Source organism: Callorhinus ursinus, unplaced genomic scaffold, assembly GCF_003265705.2.
Source record: "Callorhinus ursinus isolate GAN/ISIS: 27379988/994484 unplaced genomic scaffold, GSC_fseal_2.0 scaffold8, whole genome shotgun sequence".
In the NCBI taxonomy this organism is placed as follows: Eukaryota; Metazoa; Chordata; class Mammalia; order Carnivora; family Otariidae; genus Callorhinus; species Callorhinus ursinus.
Window position 1 is genome coordinate 63719670 of NW_027397070.1, and position 15248 is coordinate 63734917.

The window sequence follows — 15248 nt, forward strand, 5'->3', positions numbered from 1 at the left end:
GAGGGATCAAGGGGAAGGTTTTCTCAGGAGCCCAAGAAAGGCCTGGGATTCGAGAGAGATCTGAGGAGACCTCAAGGTCACCATGGCTCTTAGTGTGAATCAAGAGTGAAGGGCCCTGGGTTGAAGAGGAGGCCTCCCAGGACGGATGGTGCCAGAGAGCAGAGGCCCCTGACACCTGTGCTCCCCTATGCTCGGGGTCCTAAGACTGCCACCCCAAATCCGGGAATGGGGGAGAGGTGCCTCAAAAAGCAAGTCAATCTACAGGCAAATAAAGAGTGTTGCATTTTTTAAAATATATCTGAGTGTGTGTATGAAGATTCGCATCACATACACACACGTCAAAGAAGGTGACTTGTAAAAGAAATCACAACAAAAAGTTAGCTGGGGGATGATATTTGGGGGACCATTTCCCAAGGTCCTTCTGTGTATTTTCTGGGTTTTCACATGTTCCTCAATGAATATTTCATAAACAAAAGATGAAAATGAAAAGGGAGAGTTGTTTTTTTGTTTTGTTTTGTTTTGTTTTGTTTTAAGAAGCAAGTTAGGGGCTGTTCCTGTAACTGGATTATTCCACTAGATCTAATAAATTCATGTTACCAGAAATGCTTATTTGGCCATTCCAGTCTAAAAACAGAACCCTGGGCGTCCCTGCCAACATTTCCCAAGCAAGGGGAGGAGTTCTTCACACGGATAAATAGGCATTAGTGTCCACGAAAATCCAGCACTCGGGGCAGGCGGTGGCGTTGGAATCCGCTGAGGACATCCAGCTGCAGAGGCAGGTAATCCATGATGCTGTCTATCCCGGGAGCAAAGGAACCCATTTTTCTAGGGTGGTTCCAGGCCTTGGCCTGGAGCCTGTGAGGTGGCAGGGGGCCTGGCAAAGGCGTCCCAGAGTGCTGGGGACAGTTCCAGTGCTGGCCCCGAAGGCCATGCCCTCTGAAGACACGTCTTCCCTCCAGGTCTGAGTTTTCACACCTGCAAAGGGTGGACGTACCATGAGGGCCTCTTTGGCTGTTTCTGCCTCCCACACTTTGGGATTCTGAGTTTAGACAGCTGTGTACCTCCATACACCGGGCCATCCGGACCCCAACTGCCCCAAGGGGCACAGGGCACCTCCCCTTGTCTGGCACCGGGCACTGCTCTCACGGCGAGGTGCAGACGTAACTGATGGGGGGGGGGTCCCTCCGGGCAGAGCCGACGGGGTCTCCAAGGGGGATGGTCCTGCAGCTCCTTTCCCCTCCAGGGCCCCTGGCCAAACAGAAAGGCAGGCAGTGTCTGTCCAGCAACCGAAAAGACAGTCTGCTCAGAAACAGAGCCAGCCTGCCAACTTGCCCAAACAAAGTTCTTTTTCTCCAGAAATAATTTGGGGTGGGGCGGGGGGTGTTTAACTCTTCCAAAGAAATGATTGCATTAGCCTGAGAGTAAGCAGACAGTTGAGGCAATTCAGCTGCTGCGGCTGGTCTGAAGGGGTTTCCACTGGCCTCTTGATGGAAAGCAGCTCAACTGCCCTCCCCTTCCCTGCCTCCCCTCCCCAACTCCCTTCCCCACCTCTTTTTTCTTCTGAGCTCTGGGCCCCGAGTAAGCAGGGGCTAAAGGTAAATAACCCTGTTGGCTGCAGTCGCAGGCTTTGAACTCGGCCCCTCTCTCAGATCTTTCCTGCAATAGCTCCATCCCCCCTCCCCCTGGGATCGTAGCTCTGGCATGGCGGGTAATTTCTAGAGCGGGTGGCGTATGGAACGAGAGACGCCTCTGGAACACCCATTATGAGCCCGGCACCTTCACGGTTTCTCTCCCTTGAGCTTACTCAGCGTGTTGTACAGAGATGGGAATGGAGGCTCAGAGAGGGTCAGTCACTTGCTTGTCACCACACAGCAGGGCAAGTAGCCCAGAGGAAATCCCAGTCCAGGTCTCTGCAGCTCTGAAGCCCACACTGCTTTCTCCCTACCAGGAGTCGGCGGGAGCCAGGCTAGCTGGTCTCCTCCCCCTGCCCCCCCACCTGCCTGCTGTGGTGACCGTGGGCAAGCCCCTCCCCGCTCCGTGTCCAGTTTCTCCCCTGGGGAAGAGGGCAACAACCGCAGTACTTACCTCAAGTGTAATGTAATCACGGATGTTGGGTGCCCGTGAGTGTGCCTGCCCAAGAAAGTCGCGAAGCTAACAGAAGCAGAGACTAGAACACAGGCCACATGGGAGGTGGCAGTGGGAGGCAGTCGGGGCACCATCTGGCCCCCCAACACTTAAAGGAGCTTTGTTTTTCAGAGTTGAGGACAGAGGGAATGTCGCCCCTCTTGGCTCTGGGGCTCCTGGTGGCTGGGCTCTGCCCCACTGTCCACTGCCTCCCAGGGGGCGTGCTTGACCCGCAGAATGTCACCCAGGAGGACCTACACAGCGAGACGCCTGTGGACAACCTCGGATTAGCCTCCAGCAACACCGACTTCGCCCTTAGCCTCTATAAGCAGTTGGCTTCGAAGACGCCCAATAAGAATATCATCTTCTCCCCGCTGAGCATCTCCAGCGCCCTGGCCTTCCTATCCCTGGGGGCCCAAGGCACCACCCTGACGGAGATCCTTGAAGGCCTCAAATTCAACCTCACAGAGACCTCCGATGCCGAAATCCACCGGGGTTTCCAGCACCTTCTGCGAACCCTTCGCCAGCCCAGCAACGAGCTGCAGCTGAGCGTGGGCAATGCCATGTTCGTCAGCGAGCAGCTGAAGCTGCTGGAGAAGTTCACAGAAGATGCCAGGGCGCTGTACGCCGCTGAGGCCTTCTCCGCCAACTTCCAGGACTCTGCTGCCACCGAGGGGCTCATCAACGACTACGTGAAGAATCGGACCCAGGGGAAAATTGTGGATTTGGTCAAGGACCTTGACCTGAACACAGCCATGGTCCTGGTGAATTATATCTTCCTTAAAGGTGAGTGCCTGGCTTGGGGTTTGGAAGGAATCAGAGTGTTAGTTCTGAGCCTTGGGGGCCATTTTCTGGCCTGGTGTAGCAAACCGTGTTATTGGGGAAACCACCATAGAGCAGGCACCCTCGGTCTGGGGTGGGGGAGGGGAGGAGGCCCGGCACCGAGGCCCCGCCCTGCCTGTAGGCATTGTCTTCTCTTAGGATTTTTTTTTTAACTTATTTTATTTTATTATTATTTTTTTAAGATTTTATTTATTTTACAGAGAGAGAGACAGCGAGAGAGGAACACAGCAGGGGGGGTGGGAGAGGGAGAAGCAGGCTTCCCGCTGAGCAGAGAGCCCGGTGCGGGGTTCCATCCCAGGACCCCGGGATCATGACCTGAGCCGAAGGCAGACGCTTAATGGCTGAGCCACCCAGGCGTCCTTATTTTATTTTTTACATTTTTTTATTATGTTCAGTTAGCCACCATATAGTACATCATTAGCTTTTTTTTTTTAATTAATTTGTTTTTTTATGTAGTGTTCCATGATTCATTGTTTGCGTATAACACCCAGTGCTCCATGCAGTACGTGCCCTCCTTAATACCCATCACCGGGCTAACCCATCCGCCACCCCCTCACCTCTAGAACCCTCAGTTTGTTTCTCAGAGTCCATAGTCTCTCATGGTTCATCTCCCCCTCCGATTTCCCCCCTTCATTAGAGCTCACCATAGCACATACCCTCCCCAATGTCTATCACCCAGCCACCCCATCCCTCCCACCCCCCACCACTCCAGCAACCCTCTGTTTGTTTCCTGAGATTAAGAATTCCTCATATCAGTGAGATCACATGATACTTGTCTTTCTCTGATTGACTTATTTAGCTTAGCATAATACCCTCTAGTTCCATCCACGTCGTTGCAAATAGCAAGATTTTGGGTTTTTTTTGATGGTTGCATAATATTCCATTATATACATATATATGTGTGTGTGTGTATATATATATATATGTCACATCTTCTTTATCCATTCATCTGTTGATGGACATCTTGGCTCTTTCCATAGTTTGGCTGTTGTGGACATTGCTTTGATGTAGTGTTCAATGATTCATTAGTTGCGTATAACACCCAGGGCTCCATGCAATACGTGCCCTCCTTAATACCCATCACCCCATTACCACATCCCCCCACCCCCTCCCTTCTGTAACCCTCAGTTTGTTTCCCAGAGTCCAGAGTCTCTCATGGTTTTTCTCCCTCTCTGATTTCCCTCCCTTCCCCTCATGTCCTCCGTGCTATTCCTCATGTTCTACATATGAGTGAAACCATATGATAATTGACTTTCTCTGCTTGACTTACTTAGCATAATCCCCCCCAGTCCCATCCATGTCGATGCAAATGGTGGGTATTCATCCTTTCTGATGGGTGAGTAATATTCCATGTATATATGGACCACATCTTCTTTATCCATTCGTCTGTTGAAGGGCATCTCGGCTCTTTCCACGGTTTGGCTATTGCGGACACTGCTGCTATGAACATTGGGGTGCATGTGGCCCTTCTTTTCACTACATCTGTGTCTTTGGGGTAAATACCCAGGAGTGCAATTGCTGGGTCATAGGGTAGCTCTATTTTTAGCTTTTTGAGGAACCTCCACACTGTTTTCCAGACTGGCTGCACCAGCTTGCATTCCCACCAACAGTGTAGGAGGGTTCCCCTTTCTCCACATCCTCACCAACATTTGTTGTTTCCCGTCTTGTTAATTTTTGCCATTCTAACTGGTGTGAGGTGGTATCTCAATGTGGTTTTGATTTGAATTTCCCTGATGGCAAGTGATGTTGGACATTTTTTCATGTGTCTGTTAGCCATTTGTACGTCTTCTTTGGAGAAGTGTCTGTTCATGTCTTCTGCCCATTTTTCGTCTAGATTATTTGTTTTGGGGTGTTGAGTTTGAGAAGTTCTTTATAGATGTTGGATACCAGCCCTTTATCTGTAGTGTCATTTGCAAAAATGGGTTGCCTCTTAGTCTTAGGATGTTCCAAATGACGCTTTGCCACTGTAGAAAGTCACTGCAGAGGGCCCCAACCACCCTTTGAGTGAGAGTAGTACTTTTTACCCTGACTCAAACTTGCCTGGCTCCTAAGAGGAAGAAGCAGTCCCTTCAGATTGTTCCAGGGTGGGCAGGAGCTTCAGCTTCCTCCCTGAAGAGACGTCTGTGGGCAGGCTCAGGAAGTCCTCTGCCTGGGCACAGCCGGGCCATTCTGACCCGGGCTCTGTCCTGGCCAGGGACTCAGTCCCTGGGGGAGTCCCGTCTACACAGAAGACAGCATCTAAGGAGCCTGGCCATCCCAGGGTTCTGCAACGATGGCCCCCTATCATCTTAGGGGTGGTACCAGCAGGGTCACCATCTGGGGAAGGGCCTTGGGGGAGGGCAAAATCCAAGACAGAGCCCATTCCCAGGTTCCAACCGGTCCAGTGCCCGGTCCCATGGGTAGGAACGTGACAAACAAACCTCTGCATCCTGTAAGTCTGAAGAGGCAGAGTGCAAACAGAGTCAGCCCTGTGGAGCTGCAGTTCTCGTGGGCACAAAAATTAGACAAAGACCCAGAGAGGCATCATGGAGTCAGGGGGTGATTAGGAGCTGGGTGGAGACACAGGAAGCCTGCACTAGAGGCTCTGGCTGAATCTTGGGGCAAATCCTCCCGGGCCTGTGTTTCCAGATGCAGATGAAGGCCCAGAACCAGATTTCTTTGTAAAACTAATCCAGGCCCGATGTGCTGGTTGTTCTTTGTGTCTCTTGATTTTCCCCTCCTACCACCCTGCCTGTCCTAGGATTTTCTCCTCCAAATGCTCTTCTCCAGGGACACACTGGCCGGCCAGGCTTTCCCCTCCTCTCCTGCCTCCACTGGCGGGGGGCGGGGCAGGGGGGCGGTGGTAGTTTGCACATTTCCCAGCAAGCCCCTAGTCTCTAGTCTCCCCAGGAGTGCCCCCCCGCCCCCGCCCACTGAAGGCTCCTGTCCCCCTCGGGATGGAGCCCTATGTGCCCCTCTCCTCGGTCGACCTCTATCCCACCTTCAGGTGACTTGACGAGGCTGTGGGCATGTGTGTACCTTGTAATGCCAATGACTAACCGTGAGTTACTAGCATTGTTCCTTTTAGGGGGTGAGGGATTCCCCATTCCTCCCCCTGCTGCCGCCTCCCACGGCACTCCCGGTCCCCTCTCCCGTCTCTCCCTGACCCCTACCTCTCTCTTGCACCCGCTACTCCAAACTCCTGTCGGTCTCTCGCTTACACCAACCCGGCCTATGGGGCTCGCCCCCATCCCCGGCAGCCTCGCCACTTGGCAGCGTGCTCCTGCAGACCAAGGCAGGGCCGGTGGCGGGGCCGGTGGCAGGGCCGGTGGCACGCCGAGTGTCTCCATCAGCCAGGGAACCGGGCGGGGAGGGGGTAGAGGCAGGACAGCCCTTGTGTTCACAGAGTTCTCTGACCTTCAGCCAAATGGAAGACACCCTTTGACCCCCGAGATACTTTCAAGTCCAAGTTCTACGTGAGCAAGAGGAGGTCGGTGAAGGTGGCCATGATGAGCCTGGAGGACGTGCGGGTGCCTTACTTCCGAGACAAGGCGCTGGGCTGCACGCTGGTGGAGCTCCAGTACATGAATGCCGGCAGCGTGCTCTTCCTCCTCCCCGATGAGGGCAGAATGGAGGCGGTGGAGGCTGCGCTGCTCCCGGAGACGCTGAGGAGGTGGACAGGCTCACTGCAGATGAGGTGACCACCCCGGGATGCAGCTCGCCCTCCTTCCTCCCTCCTCAGCGCCGCCCGCTCCCCGCCCCGCCCCCCCGCCCCCGGACTCCCCACACCCCCCAGCACCCGGGGCCTCCCTGATGTCCGGGGCCGAGGCTGCAGTGCTGGGCAAGCCATCCCAGCGCAGGTGGAGCTCGGGGTTTCCCTGCCCTCGGCTGCCCGCATAGCTTTGGGCCCGAAAGTATTTGCTCTATGAGACGCGATGACCTTGAACAGGACAGGGGTGGAAGCTGCGTCCGACGCGAACATGCTCAGGTCCTGGGGACTCCTCAACACAACCCAGCCCTCACGCCTGTCCTCTCGTTGTCTCGACCTCTAAATGGCAGAGGGCACAGATGGGACCGCAATCAGCTGAAGGCCAAAGCAGGATGGGCTCCGAGCACCCACTTTGCGCTGGCTGTTTCCTTCATTCAGTTATCCATTCATCCATTGGGCATGGGTCACGTAGGTTGATGGAGAGCCTGGTAGGTGCCAGGCACTGATTTAGACCTGCAGGGCATGTCTGCAAATAAAACATAAATCCCCTGCCCTCGGGGAGCTTACTTTGTCATTGGAAAACGAGAAAATAGATAAATATAACAAATAGGTCAATTATTTAGTATGTTGGATGTTGAGAAATGAGGGTGTGGGGGTGGGTGATAGAGCTGGGGTGAAATGATTAGGGGAACTGGACCAACGAGGAGGTAGTCAGCGGTTTTAAATAAGACCGCCATTAGGTGATATTTGAGCGTTGGCAGGATAGATATGAGGGGCCGAGCCCTGTGGATAGGTTAAGGAAAAGCATTCCTGGCAGAGGGAACAGTCAGTTCAAAGCCTCTGTGCAAAGCCCGGTGTGTTTGAGGATTAGTGAGGTGACAGAGGCGGGAGCAGCGTGAGTCAGGGGAAGTCAGGGGGCCCCACGGGATGGCTCAGGTTGAGCAGGGCCATGCAAACCCCTGGAAAACCTTGCCTCTTCCTCCTCTAAGTGAAATGGGAAGTCCTCTCAAGGTCTTGGGCCAAAGAGTGGATGACCTCTGAGTATTGTTTTAAAAAGGTCACCCAGGAGGCTGAGTGGAGAACAGGCCACGGAGGACAAGCATGGAGGCAGGACGACCAGCTAGGAGCCCAGGGCCGTGATCCAGGCGAGACGTGAGAGAGGTGGTCAAGCGTCAGATAAACCTGAGGGTAGAGACAGGCTGGAATATGGAATTCAGAAGACTAATGTCAAGGGGGACAAGCAAGGCCGAGTGAGTTCTGGGCCTGGTCCTTGAGGGTGGGGACATGGGGAGACAGTTCTAGCTATCAGCTGGCCCAGGCTTGATGATTCGTTGTGAATGGTTAGAATATTCACCACCTACCTCTGATTTACAAAGCACTGAGGAAATCTGCCGTAACACATTCCTAGCCCATGGTGGGTGCTCAATAAATATTTGTTGAGTGAATGGATGGATGGGTGAATGAATGAATATGGAGAGAAACAGACATCTTCCCTGCCGGTGGGACTCAAGGTTTATTGGGACACACAGCCTCCCTGTAGCTGCAAGTGGGAAACCAGGCAGACCGTGACAAAAGTCTTAGGGATATAAACAGAGAGAGAGGGAGGCTTGCAGAGGTGGGAGGTATCCACTCTTGCTCCAAGAACTCACCAGCAGCTCTGCTCAGAAGCAGAAGCCCCTGCTCTCAAGGAGCCCACCAGACGGCCAAGACGGGGACCTTCCATTGCTGGTTTCAGGATCCCCCAGGCCCTTCGAATGCAGTCCCTTCAGCTCCTGCCCCATCCCCAACACTAAGCCTTCCCTCCACTCTGTGGAGCATCCCCTTTTTCTTCTTGCCTTCCTGTAAGTTCATCTCCCTGCCTTCTGCTCTCCTCTTCGCCCAGCCAACTCCTTCCCCTCCTTCAGGACGCAGGCTTGATGCCGCCTCCTACAGGAAGCCTTCCTGGTGCCTGTGGAGCATGCTGTGGAATTCCCTGTTGGAGAGAGGGTGTTTCCTGCTGCAGGGGAGGAGCGGGGCAGGCACTGGCACACGTGGGCGCTTGCCGATATGAAGCGATAATTAATGAATTAAGAAGAGTCAGCGCAAGGGGGTCTGCCTTGAAGCAGCTGCGGCAGACGCCACCGCGGACCCGAAGGGCCCCACTGCTCTCAGCCCTGCTCCTGCCCCTTGACAAGGGGTCAAGAAACTGAGGAAATGAGTCCTTCTTTCCAGCAAGAAGGGGGTGGTTAGAAAGGAAACCAGGCAAGACCATGCAGGGAGGTGGGAGAAGGTGAGCCTTGAGTAAAGCAATTGTTCAAATTCATGTTTCTCCTTTCCTAGGAGGATAGACAACCTTTACCTGCCAAAGTTTTCCATCTCCAGCAGCTATAATCTGGAAGACGTACTTCCCCAGCTGGGCATGAGGGAAGTCTTCACCAACCAGGCCGACCTGTCAGGAGTCACAGGGGAGAAGAACCTGTCAGTTTCGCAGGTGAGTGTTTACATTTTAGATCGTTCATCCTCCGGATCTGAGCTTAAATGGTAAGAGGCCAGGCAGACATTTGGGTAACCTTGAATTTGCAGGAATGATGGCATCTCTCATTACCCTGTCCCCCTCGGGGGTCTGCCCCAAGCCCAGGAGAGCTGGGTGGCAAGCATGTTGGAAGCTGGTCCCCACCTCCCCTGCAATATACTGTGACACAGAAGCCACTCGTGGGGAAGAGCCTGGGGTGGAATCAGGGATGGGCCCCATCCCAACCACACTCCACCTTTTACCGCCTACAGCAGCAAATACTGAAAGTGCTGGACCCCTCCGTTTTCCTGTAAAATATGGGTGATAGGTCTTGGCCAGTGTGCCGTGCCTGGCGGAGTAGGGGAGGGGCACCAGGTCATAACAACCATCGGGCAGGTGTGATGAGTGTGAAAGAAGGATAGAGGGCCCCTTGCACTGCGCCCCTGGAAACAAGGTCCTCCGAACGAAGCAGGGTGTCTGAGCAGCCCTCCACCCACCCTCAGCACCCCACCTTTCCAAAGGGCATGGTCATGGAGGGAGGGGCAGAGGGGCCTATGGGGTGGGTCCAGGGATGTGAAGCCACATCTATGCAAAGTTGCCAAGGACCCCAAGGACATTGCAGATGGGGCAGGAGCAGGGCTGAGAGCAGTGGGGCCCTTCGGGTCCGCGGTGGCATCTGCCGCAGCTCCTTCAAGGCAGAGAGGCTGCCAGAAACTCGCTTGCAAGACAGATGCCCCGTGTGGCCCCTGCCCCCCACCAATAGCGAGTGTTTGGAGGGCAGCACAGTCTCTGGACTCAGGGAGGCATCCAGATCAGGGTGCCCCTCCCCCTTTATCTCCATGATCCTGGGGAGACCCCTCGCAGCCTTGGAGCCTCTGTGCATCAGAACCATGCAGGACCGCTGACAGGGTCGTCAGGAGGAACAAACCCACCGATCAGTGACAGCCAGGGGTCCAGGCTGCGTGAATGGCAGTCCCCTTGGGGCTCTCAGGTGGGCCGCTCACCCCTCGCCCACCGGGATCTGGTGGGTAACGCTCTCGTGTCCCCACAGGTGGTCCACAAGACCCTGCTCGATGTGGCCGAGGAGGGCACGGAAGCCGCGGCCGCCACGGGAAGTAAAATTATTTTGTTGTCCGGAAAAATTGGCCCACTGATCACTGTGCGTTTCAACAGACCCTTTCTGCTGTCCATACGCCACAAAGATACCAAGAACATCCTCTTCTGGGGCAAAGTCACCAACCCCCATCAAGCCTAGGGCTCCCTACCACTCCCAAGGGGCCAGGTGCCAGGTCTCTGGATGCAGCCTGCCTCTGTTCACCAAAGAGCCACAGGCCAGGCCCAGCCTGGCTCATCCTTTAGAAGGTGACAGTGACTCTGACGGGTGGCTTCCACGTGCACGGGGAGCCTGGGGACTTTTGGAGCCGAGGCTCTGCAACCTCCAGATGGCAATAAACTCTCTTTCTCAGACTGGACACTTTCTTTGTGCCTTTCTACCCCGATTGCCTGACTCCACACCCCTGTAGCTCCCACTGGGCTCAGTCTCACCTAGGCTTGGGGCGCCTCTGCCTTCAGCTGCAGCAGCCTGGCCAGAACCAGGCTTTGCACTTGTGGCCAAGCCCACCTGGACCTCAGGCCCGGGAGGAGAGGGGGATCCTGCTGCCTGATTCCTTCTTCTGTGGGCTCCCATGTACCCAGTTCCAATCTCAACCCTTCCCTCCCCTGGGCCCAGGATGTGCTCACGTGCTGACCCCTAACCCTGACCCCATGTGGCACAGCCCCTGGACCCCTCGTTCCCGGGCCTTCTCTTTTCCAGGATCCCTCCTTTTGCTCCCCAACACCCCCAGTCTGGGGAGAGTAGCTACTTTGTAGGTTCCTGGCCAGAGCTTGTCACCCACCTCACCAGTTCTGAGTGCTCCCCAACAGATGAACTCCTCAGCAGCCAGGATGGAGGGTGGCAGAAAATGAGCAATGCACGGACAACTGCAGTTAAAACCATCCACCCAGTCATTCCTCCGCTCTCCGCTGGTGTTATCGGGAACTGGCTGATGCGGGGGAGGGGTGTGGGCTGGGGGAGACGATGAGCAGCAGAATGGCCAGGCATTCTAGCCCAAGCCAGGGAACTGGGCAGGAGTGCAGAGAAAAGAGTGCTAATTGGAGAGATGTCAACAGTCCTTGGCAGGACTTGGTGGTTGATTGTGCAGAGGACAGGAAGGAGTCAAGGATGACACCCAGGTTGCTGGGCTGGGGGCTCGGGAAACTGGAACTGATACACTGCTCTGTTCTGTGAGTTCAGGATTACAAAAAGAACGCTTTTCTGCAGGAAGATGAAGAGCTTTTATGTGCACACGTGAGGTCAGAGATGTCGGTGGCGATCTGTAGCTCAGTAAAAAAATGGGGGGCAGAGAGATGGATGTCATGGTCATCATGCATTGGTGGTTAAGCGAGACCATGAGAGGAGACAGGTATCTTCGTGTGCGTGGTGCCGAGAGCATAGGGGCACCCGTACCCAAACAACAACATGTAAGGGAACAAGCAGACCACAGGGAGACTGGAACAGAACAGACACAGGAGGAAAAGTGTGGCCTCGTGAGGGCCCCAGGAAGAAGATGTTGCAGCAGCAGTGGATGGTTGGCATGGAATGGGGCTGAGCCCTTCTGGAGCAGAAGGACGAAGAACGTCCTCTGGAAGAGTCCGATGCTGATCCACTGGTGACCTTGGCAGGAAGGATCCCAGGGGAGGGCCAGAGCAGGAACCGGGAGCGGGGCGGGGGCGCGGGGGGGGGGGGGGGGGGGGGGGGGGGGGGCGGCGGTGGGCTGGGCAGAAGAGCAGTCAGCTAAGGGAGTCTGCGATGTCGACACCACTCCATAGCTGTTTAGCATCGAAAGGCAGGAAAGAAGGGAGCTTGAGAGCCATTTAGAATAAAAGGAGGATTTTCTTTCCATTTTTTTTTTTTATAATGAGAGACTTGAGCATGTTTACATAGTAAAAGTCAGCAAGAGAAACTGAAGATAGAAAATAAAAGAAGTTAATCCTCAGCAGGGACTCTGCTTAAGATTTCTCTCCCTCAGTCCTTCCCCCTGCTCATGTACACACTCTCTCTCTCTCAAATAAATAAATCTTAAAAAGAAAAAGTAACTCTACATGGACTCATGGGTTCCAAAGTTAAAACCACTCACCACTGGCCTCGTTTGTAAATTCCAACCATGCTTTCTATCACCCTAAAGCCACTGTGAACTAATCGCAGCTCACAAAACCCCAGAAGTACTTGCCCTAACTTCCCCTATTGAGGCATGACTGAGATGCTGTCCAGGTGGTGCTCTCCCTTGCTCAGTGAGTTTATGAAACCCAGATTTGTGTGATCCACGGAGTTCCCTGGCGACCTCTGTGGGGGACTGCAACCTTAAGAAAACTCAGGATTCCCAGCAGAGAGGGAGGTGCCCAGCTAAGGTGCAGAGAGCAGAAGGGTCTGGATCTCAGGGCTCTAAGCCGTGCTGCAGTCCGAAGTGCTTTGCACCATTTGAAACTGCTCTGCCCCCTCCACAGCTAGGAGGCAGTAGGAGGAATTAAAGTGAAAGGTGACAGTGGGCTGAGCAGGGGATGGGGGCTTAAAGATAGAAAAAAAGGGACATTTTGAGACATACTTAGGAAATGTCATTGAGTGGCCCGAGTGGAAAGAGGTGACACTCAGGCTGCCATATGGGAGCTTGGGAAACCGGAAGACATCCTTTGGTAAGATGGGTAACATCGAATGATGCTTCGTGAGGAAGGTGATAGAGACCAGAGACGCCTGACCATCACCCACGAAGGAATGAGCAGTGATCAGCGGCTGGTGTGGTACATTCACACACAGGAATAAGACTCAGCCCCAGAGAGGAATGGGGTGCTGACCCATGCCACAACAAGGGTGAACCTTGAACACACGATGCTCAGTGAAAGAAGCCAGACACAAAAAGTCACGTACTGCGTCATTCCATTTACAGAAAGCACCCAACCCAGGCAGGTCCGTAGAAACAGAGAGCACATTCGTGGTTGCCAGGTGCCCGAGAGGGGGGAGAATGGGGACGGGGTCTCTGCTGGGGGCGCGTGACACCGTCCGAACCGAGATGGAAGTGATGGTTACGCAGCATTGTGCATGTACACGTTGCTGAATTGTCCACTTTGGAATGGTTGATTTCATGTTATGTGAATTTCACCTCACTAGACAGAGAGGGAGGCTTGCAGACACATGAACTCAACGCCACATGACATCCCAGTTCAAACAAACCAACTGTGAAAAGAAATATTGAGGAACCGGTGAGGGAAACAATGACTTGATATTAAGGAATTATGTTTTTTTTTTTAAGGTGTGATACATTGCTGTGGCTATAATTTTTTTTTAATTCTTACAGGTAAAAGGAAATGATGCGTAGGATTTCCAACAACCCGAGGGAGAAAGGGGACCGGAAGGAATGGAAAAAACGGTACTGGCCTCACATTAATAATAATTGAAGCTGGTGGAGGTAGGGAAGGTTCATTATGCCATTCTCTCTGTTTTTTTTTTTGTATTTATTTGAATTCTTCCATAATAAAGATTTGAAACAAAAAAATCCTTGAGGGCAGGATCAAGTCTTATTCTCCAGTATTCAGTGCATCCTCAGCACTCAGTGGTTCACATAGTGAATGGATGGATGGATGGATGGATGGATGGATGGATGGATGGATGGATGAATACAATGAATCTCATACCCATGCAAACCCTGTCTCTGCACTCAGTATGCAGGCCACCTTTGTACCATCCCTGCCACCAAGCCAGCTCAGGAAGGACAAGGCATTTGACTTGCAAAAGTTCTGCTGAGTACACATTAACTTTTCTGTGGATGCTGCTTGAAAGCGGAAAGTTCTATTGGCTTTCCTGAAGAACTGGGCATTACAATTTAAAAAACACTATCGCTGAAGTGCCTACGGAATCACAGCATTTTAAAAGTTTTGTAGTGCAAGTGAGAACCATGACTCAGGCACCTGCGCTCCCGGGCACAGCGCCTGGCAGGAAGCAGGTGTCCTCAGGTGGAGGAATGAAGCCCGCAGAGGGCGGAGTATGGTTCCAATTAGGTCAGCCCTTTACCAGTTTTAGAGACTGTGCCCCTGCATCACTCGATTTGATCTTCATGACCTCATCTTGAGCGGTGAGGAGGGTGAAGGAGGAAACCGACACTCAGGAGAGTGTGCGTTGGTGGAATCGAGCCTCATCCCCAGGACACCGGCCCCATGCAAAGCATCAAGACGGCTCCATCACGCCTTCTTCTCTGTGCATGCATTTCCACACAACCTGAACTTAGGGGTGGGTTGTTTTCCTCGCTGTTGGTTGTGCTGAGGATGGACACTGGGCCAAGGGCAGCGTCAGTACACTGTGTTAATCCCAGAGGCCCAACCTGTCGCCGTCCTCCCGCAGGGACAGATTTCTGTGTCCAGGGCCATGCAGACCTGCTGAATCTCCCCAGCGCCTTGGAAAGCACTTGATTCTAGGTGAGTGTGGGGCTGCGGGTAGGGCTGGAGTCCTGCCACCGCCCCCCCGCCGCACCCCCAGCCCGCTTGGTGAACCTGCCACAGGTGGTCTCATCGTGACACACGCACACATGCGCCCTCATGCTCCAAGAGCTGCACAGGTAGGCAGCTGTCTGGAGTGGTGTTGGCTCGCCCTGCCTCCACGACCTCGAACACACTCTTCCCTCTGCTGAAACTCCTTTCCTCACTCTTTCCCGATCCATGTTCCAGTCTCAGCTCGGGAACCGCCTCCTCCGGGAAGCCCTCCAGGAATGCCCCGCCTTCTGTGCCTCCTGTAGGCTCCCCATTCACCCTGAGTAGGCCACCTCTGGTGGAGCTGTAATCAGCTCTCTGCATTTCCATCTTAGGCAATTGTTGGCAAGCCTCTTCCAGGTAGTCCCTCATGTCCTGGCTGCCAAATATTTGTTGAATGAGGGAGTGAACAAACAAGCTTCTCTCTGGTTCTCATTTTTCTTGTCTGCACAATGCTCAGATTGGATCATGGTGTCCTGGCAGCTCAAAAGCTCTTTGATTTGGAGGACTTGGCCATGACACACATACTGCCCTTGTGAATTCTGTGTG

The 15248-nt window shown here is 53.7% G+C and overlaps 1 protein-coding gene across 2 annotated transcripts; it reads left to right on the forward strand.

Annotated features, from left to right (window-relative positions):
- Positions 1-623: 623 nt before the first annotated feature.
- Positions 624-10613, forward strand: SERPINA3 (serpin family A member 3). 2 transcript variants are annotated; one of them, XM_025869415.2, is made up of 5 exons: positions 624-779; positions 2257-2910; positions 6370-6643; positions 8975-9125; positions 10198-10613. In XM_025869415.2, exons 2-5 carry the CDS (start codon positions 2274-2276, stop codon positions 10399-10401), a joined length of 1266 nt encoding a protein of 421 aa, XP_025725200.1. In that variant the 5' UTR covers positions 624-779; positions 2257-2273; the 3' UTR covers positions 10402-10613. The 2 variants fall into 2 exon arrangements, with proteins under 2 accessions (XP_025725200.1, XP_073751937.1); XM_073895836.1 differs by having other exon boundaries at positions 632-775.
- The last annotated feature ends 4635 nt before the right edge of the window (positions 10614-15248 follow it).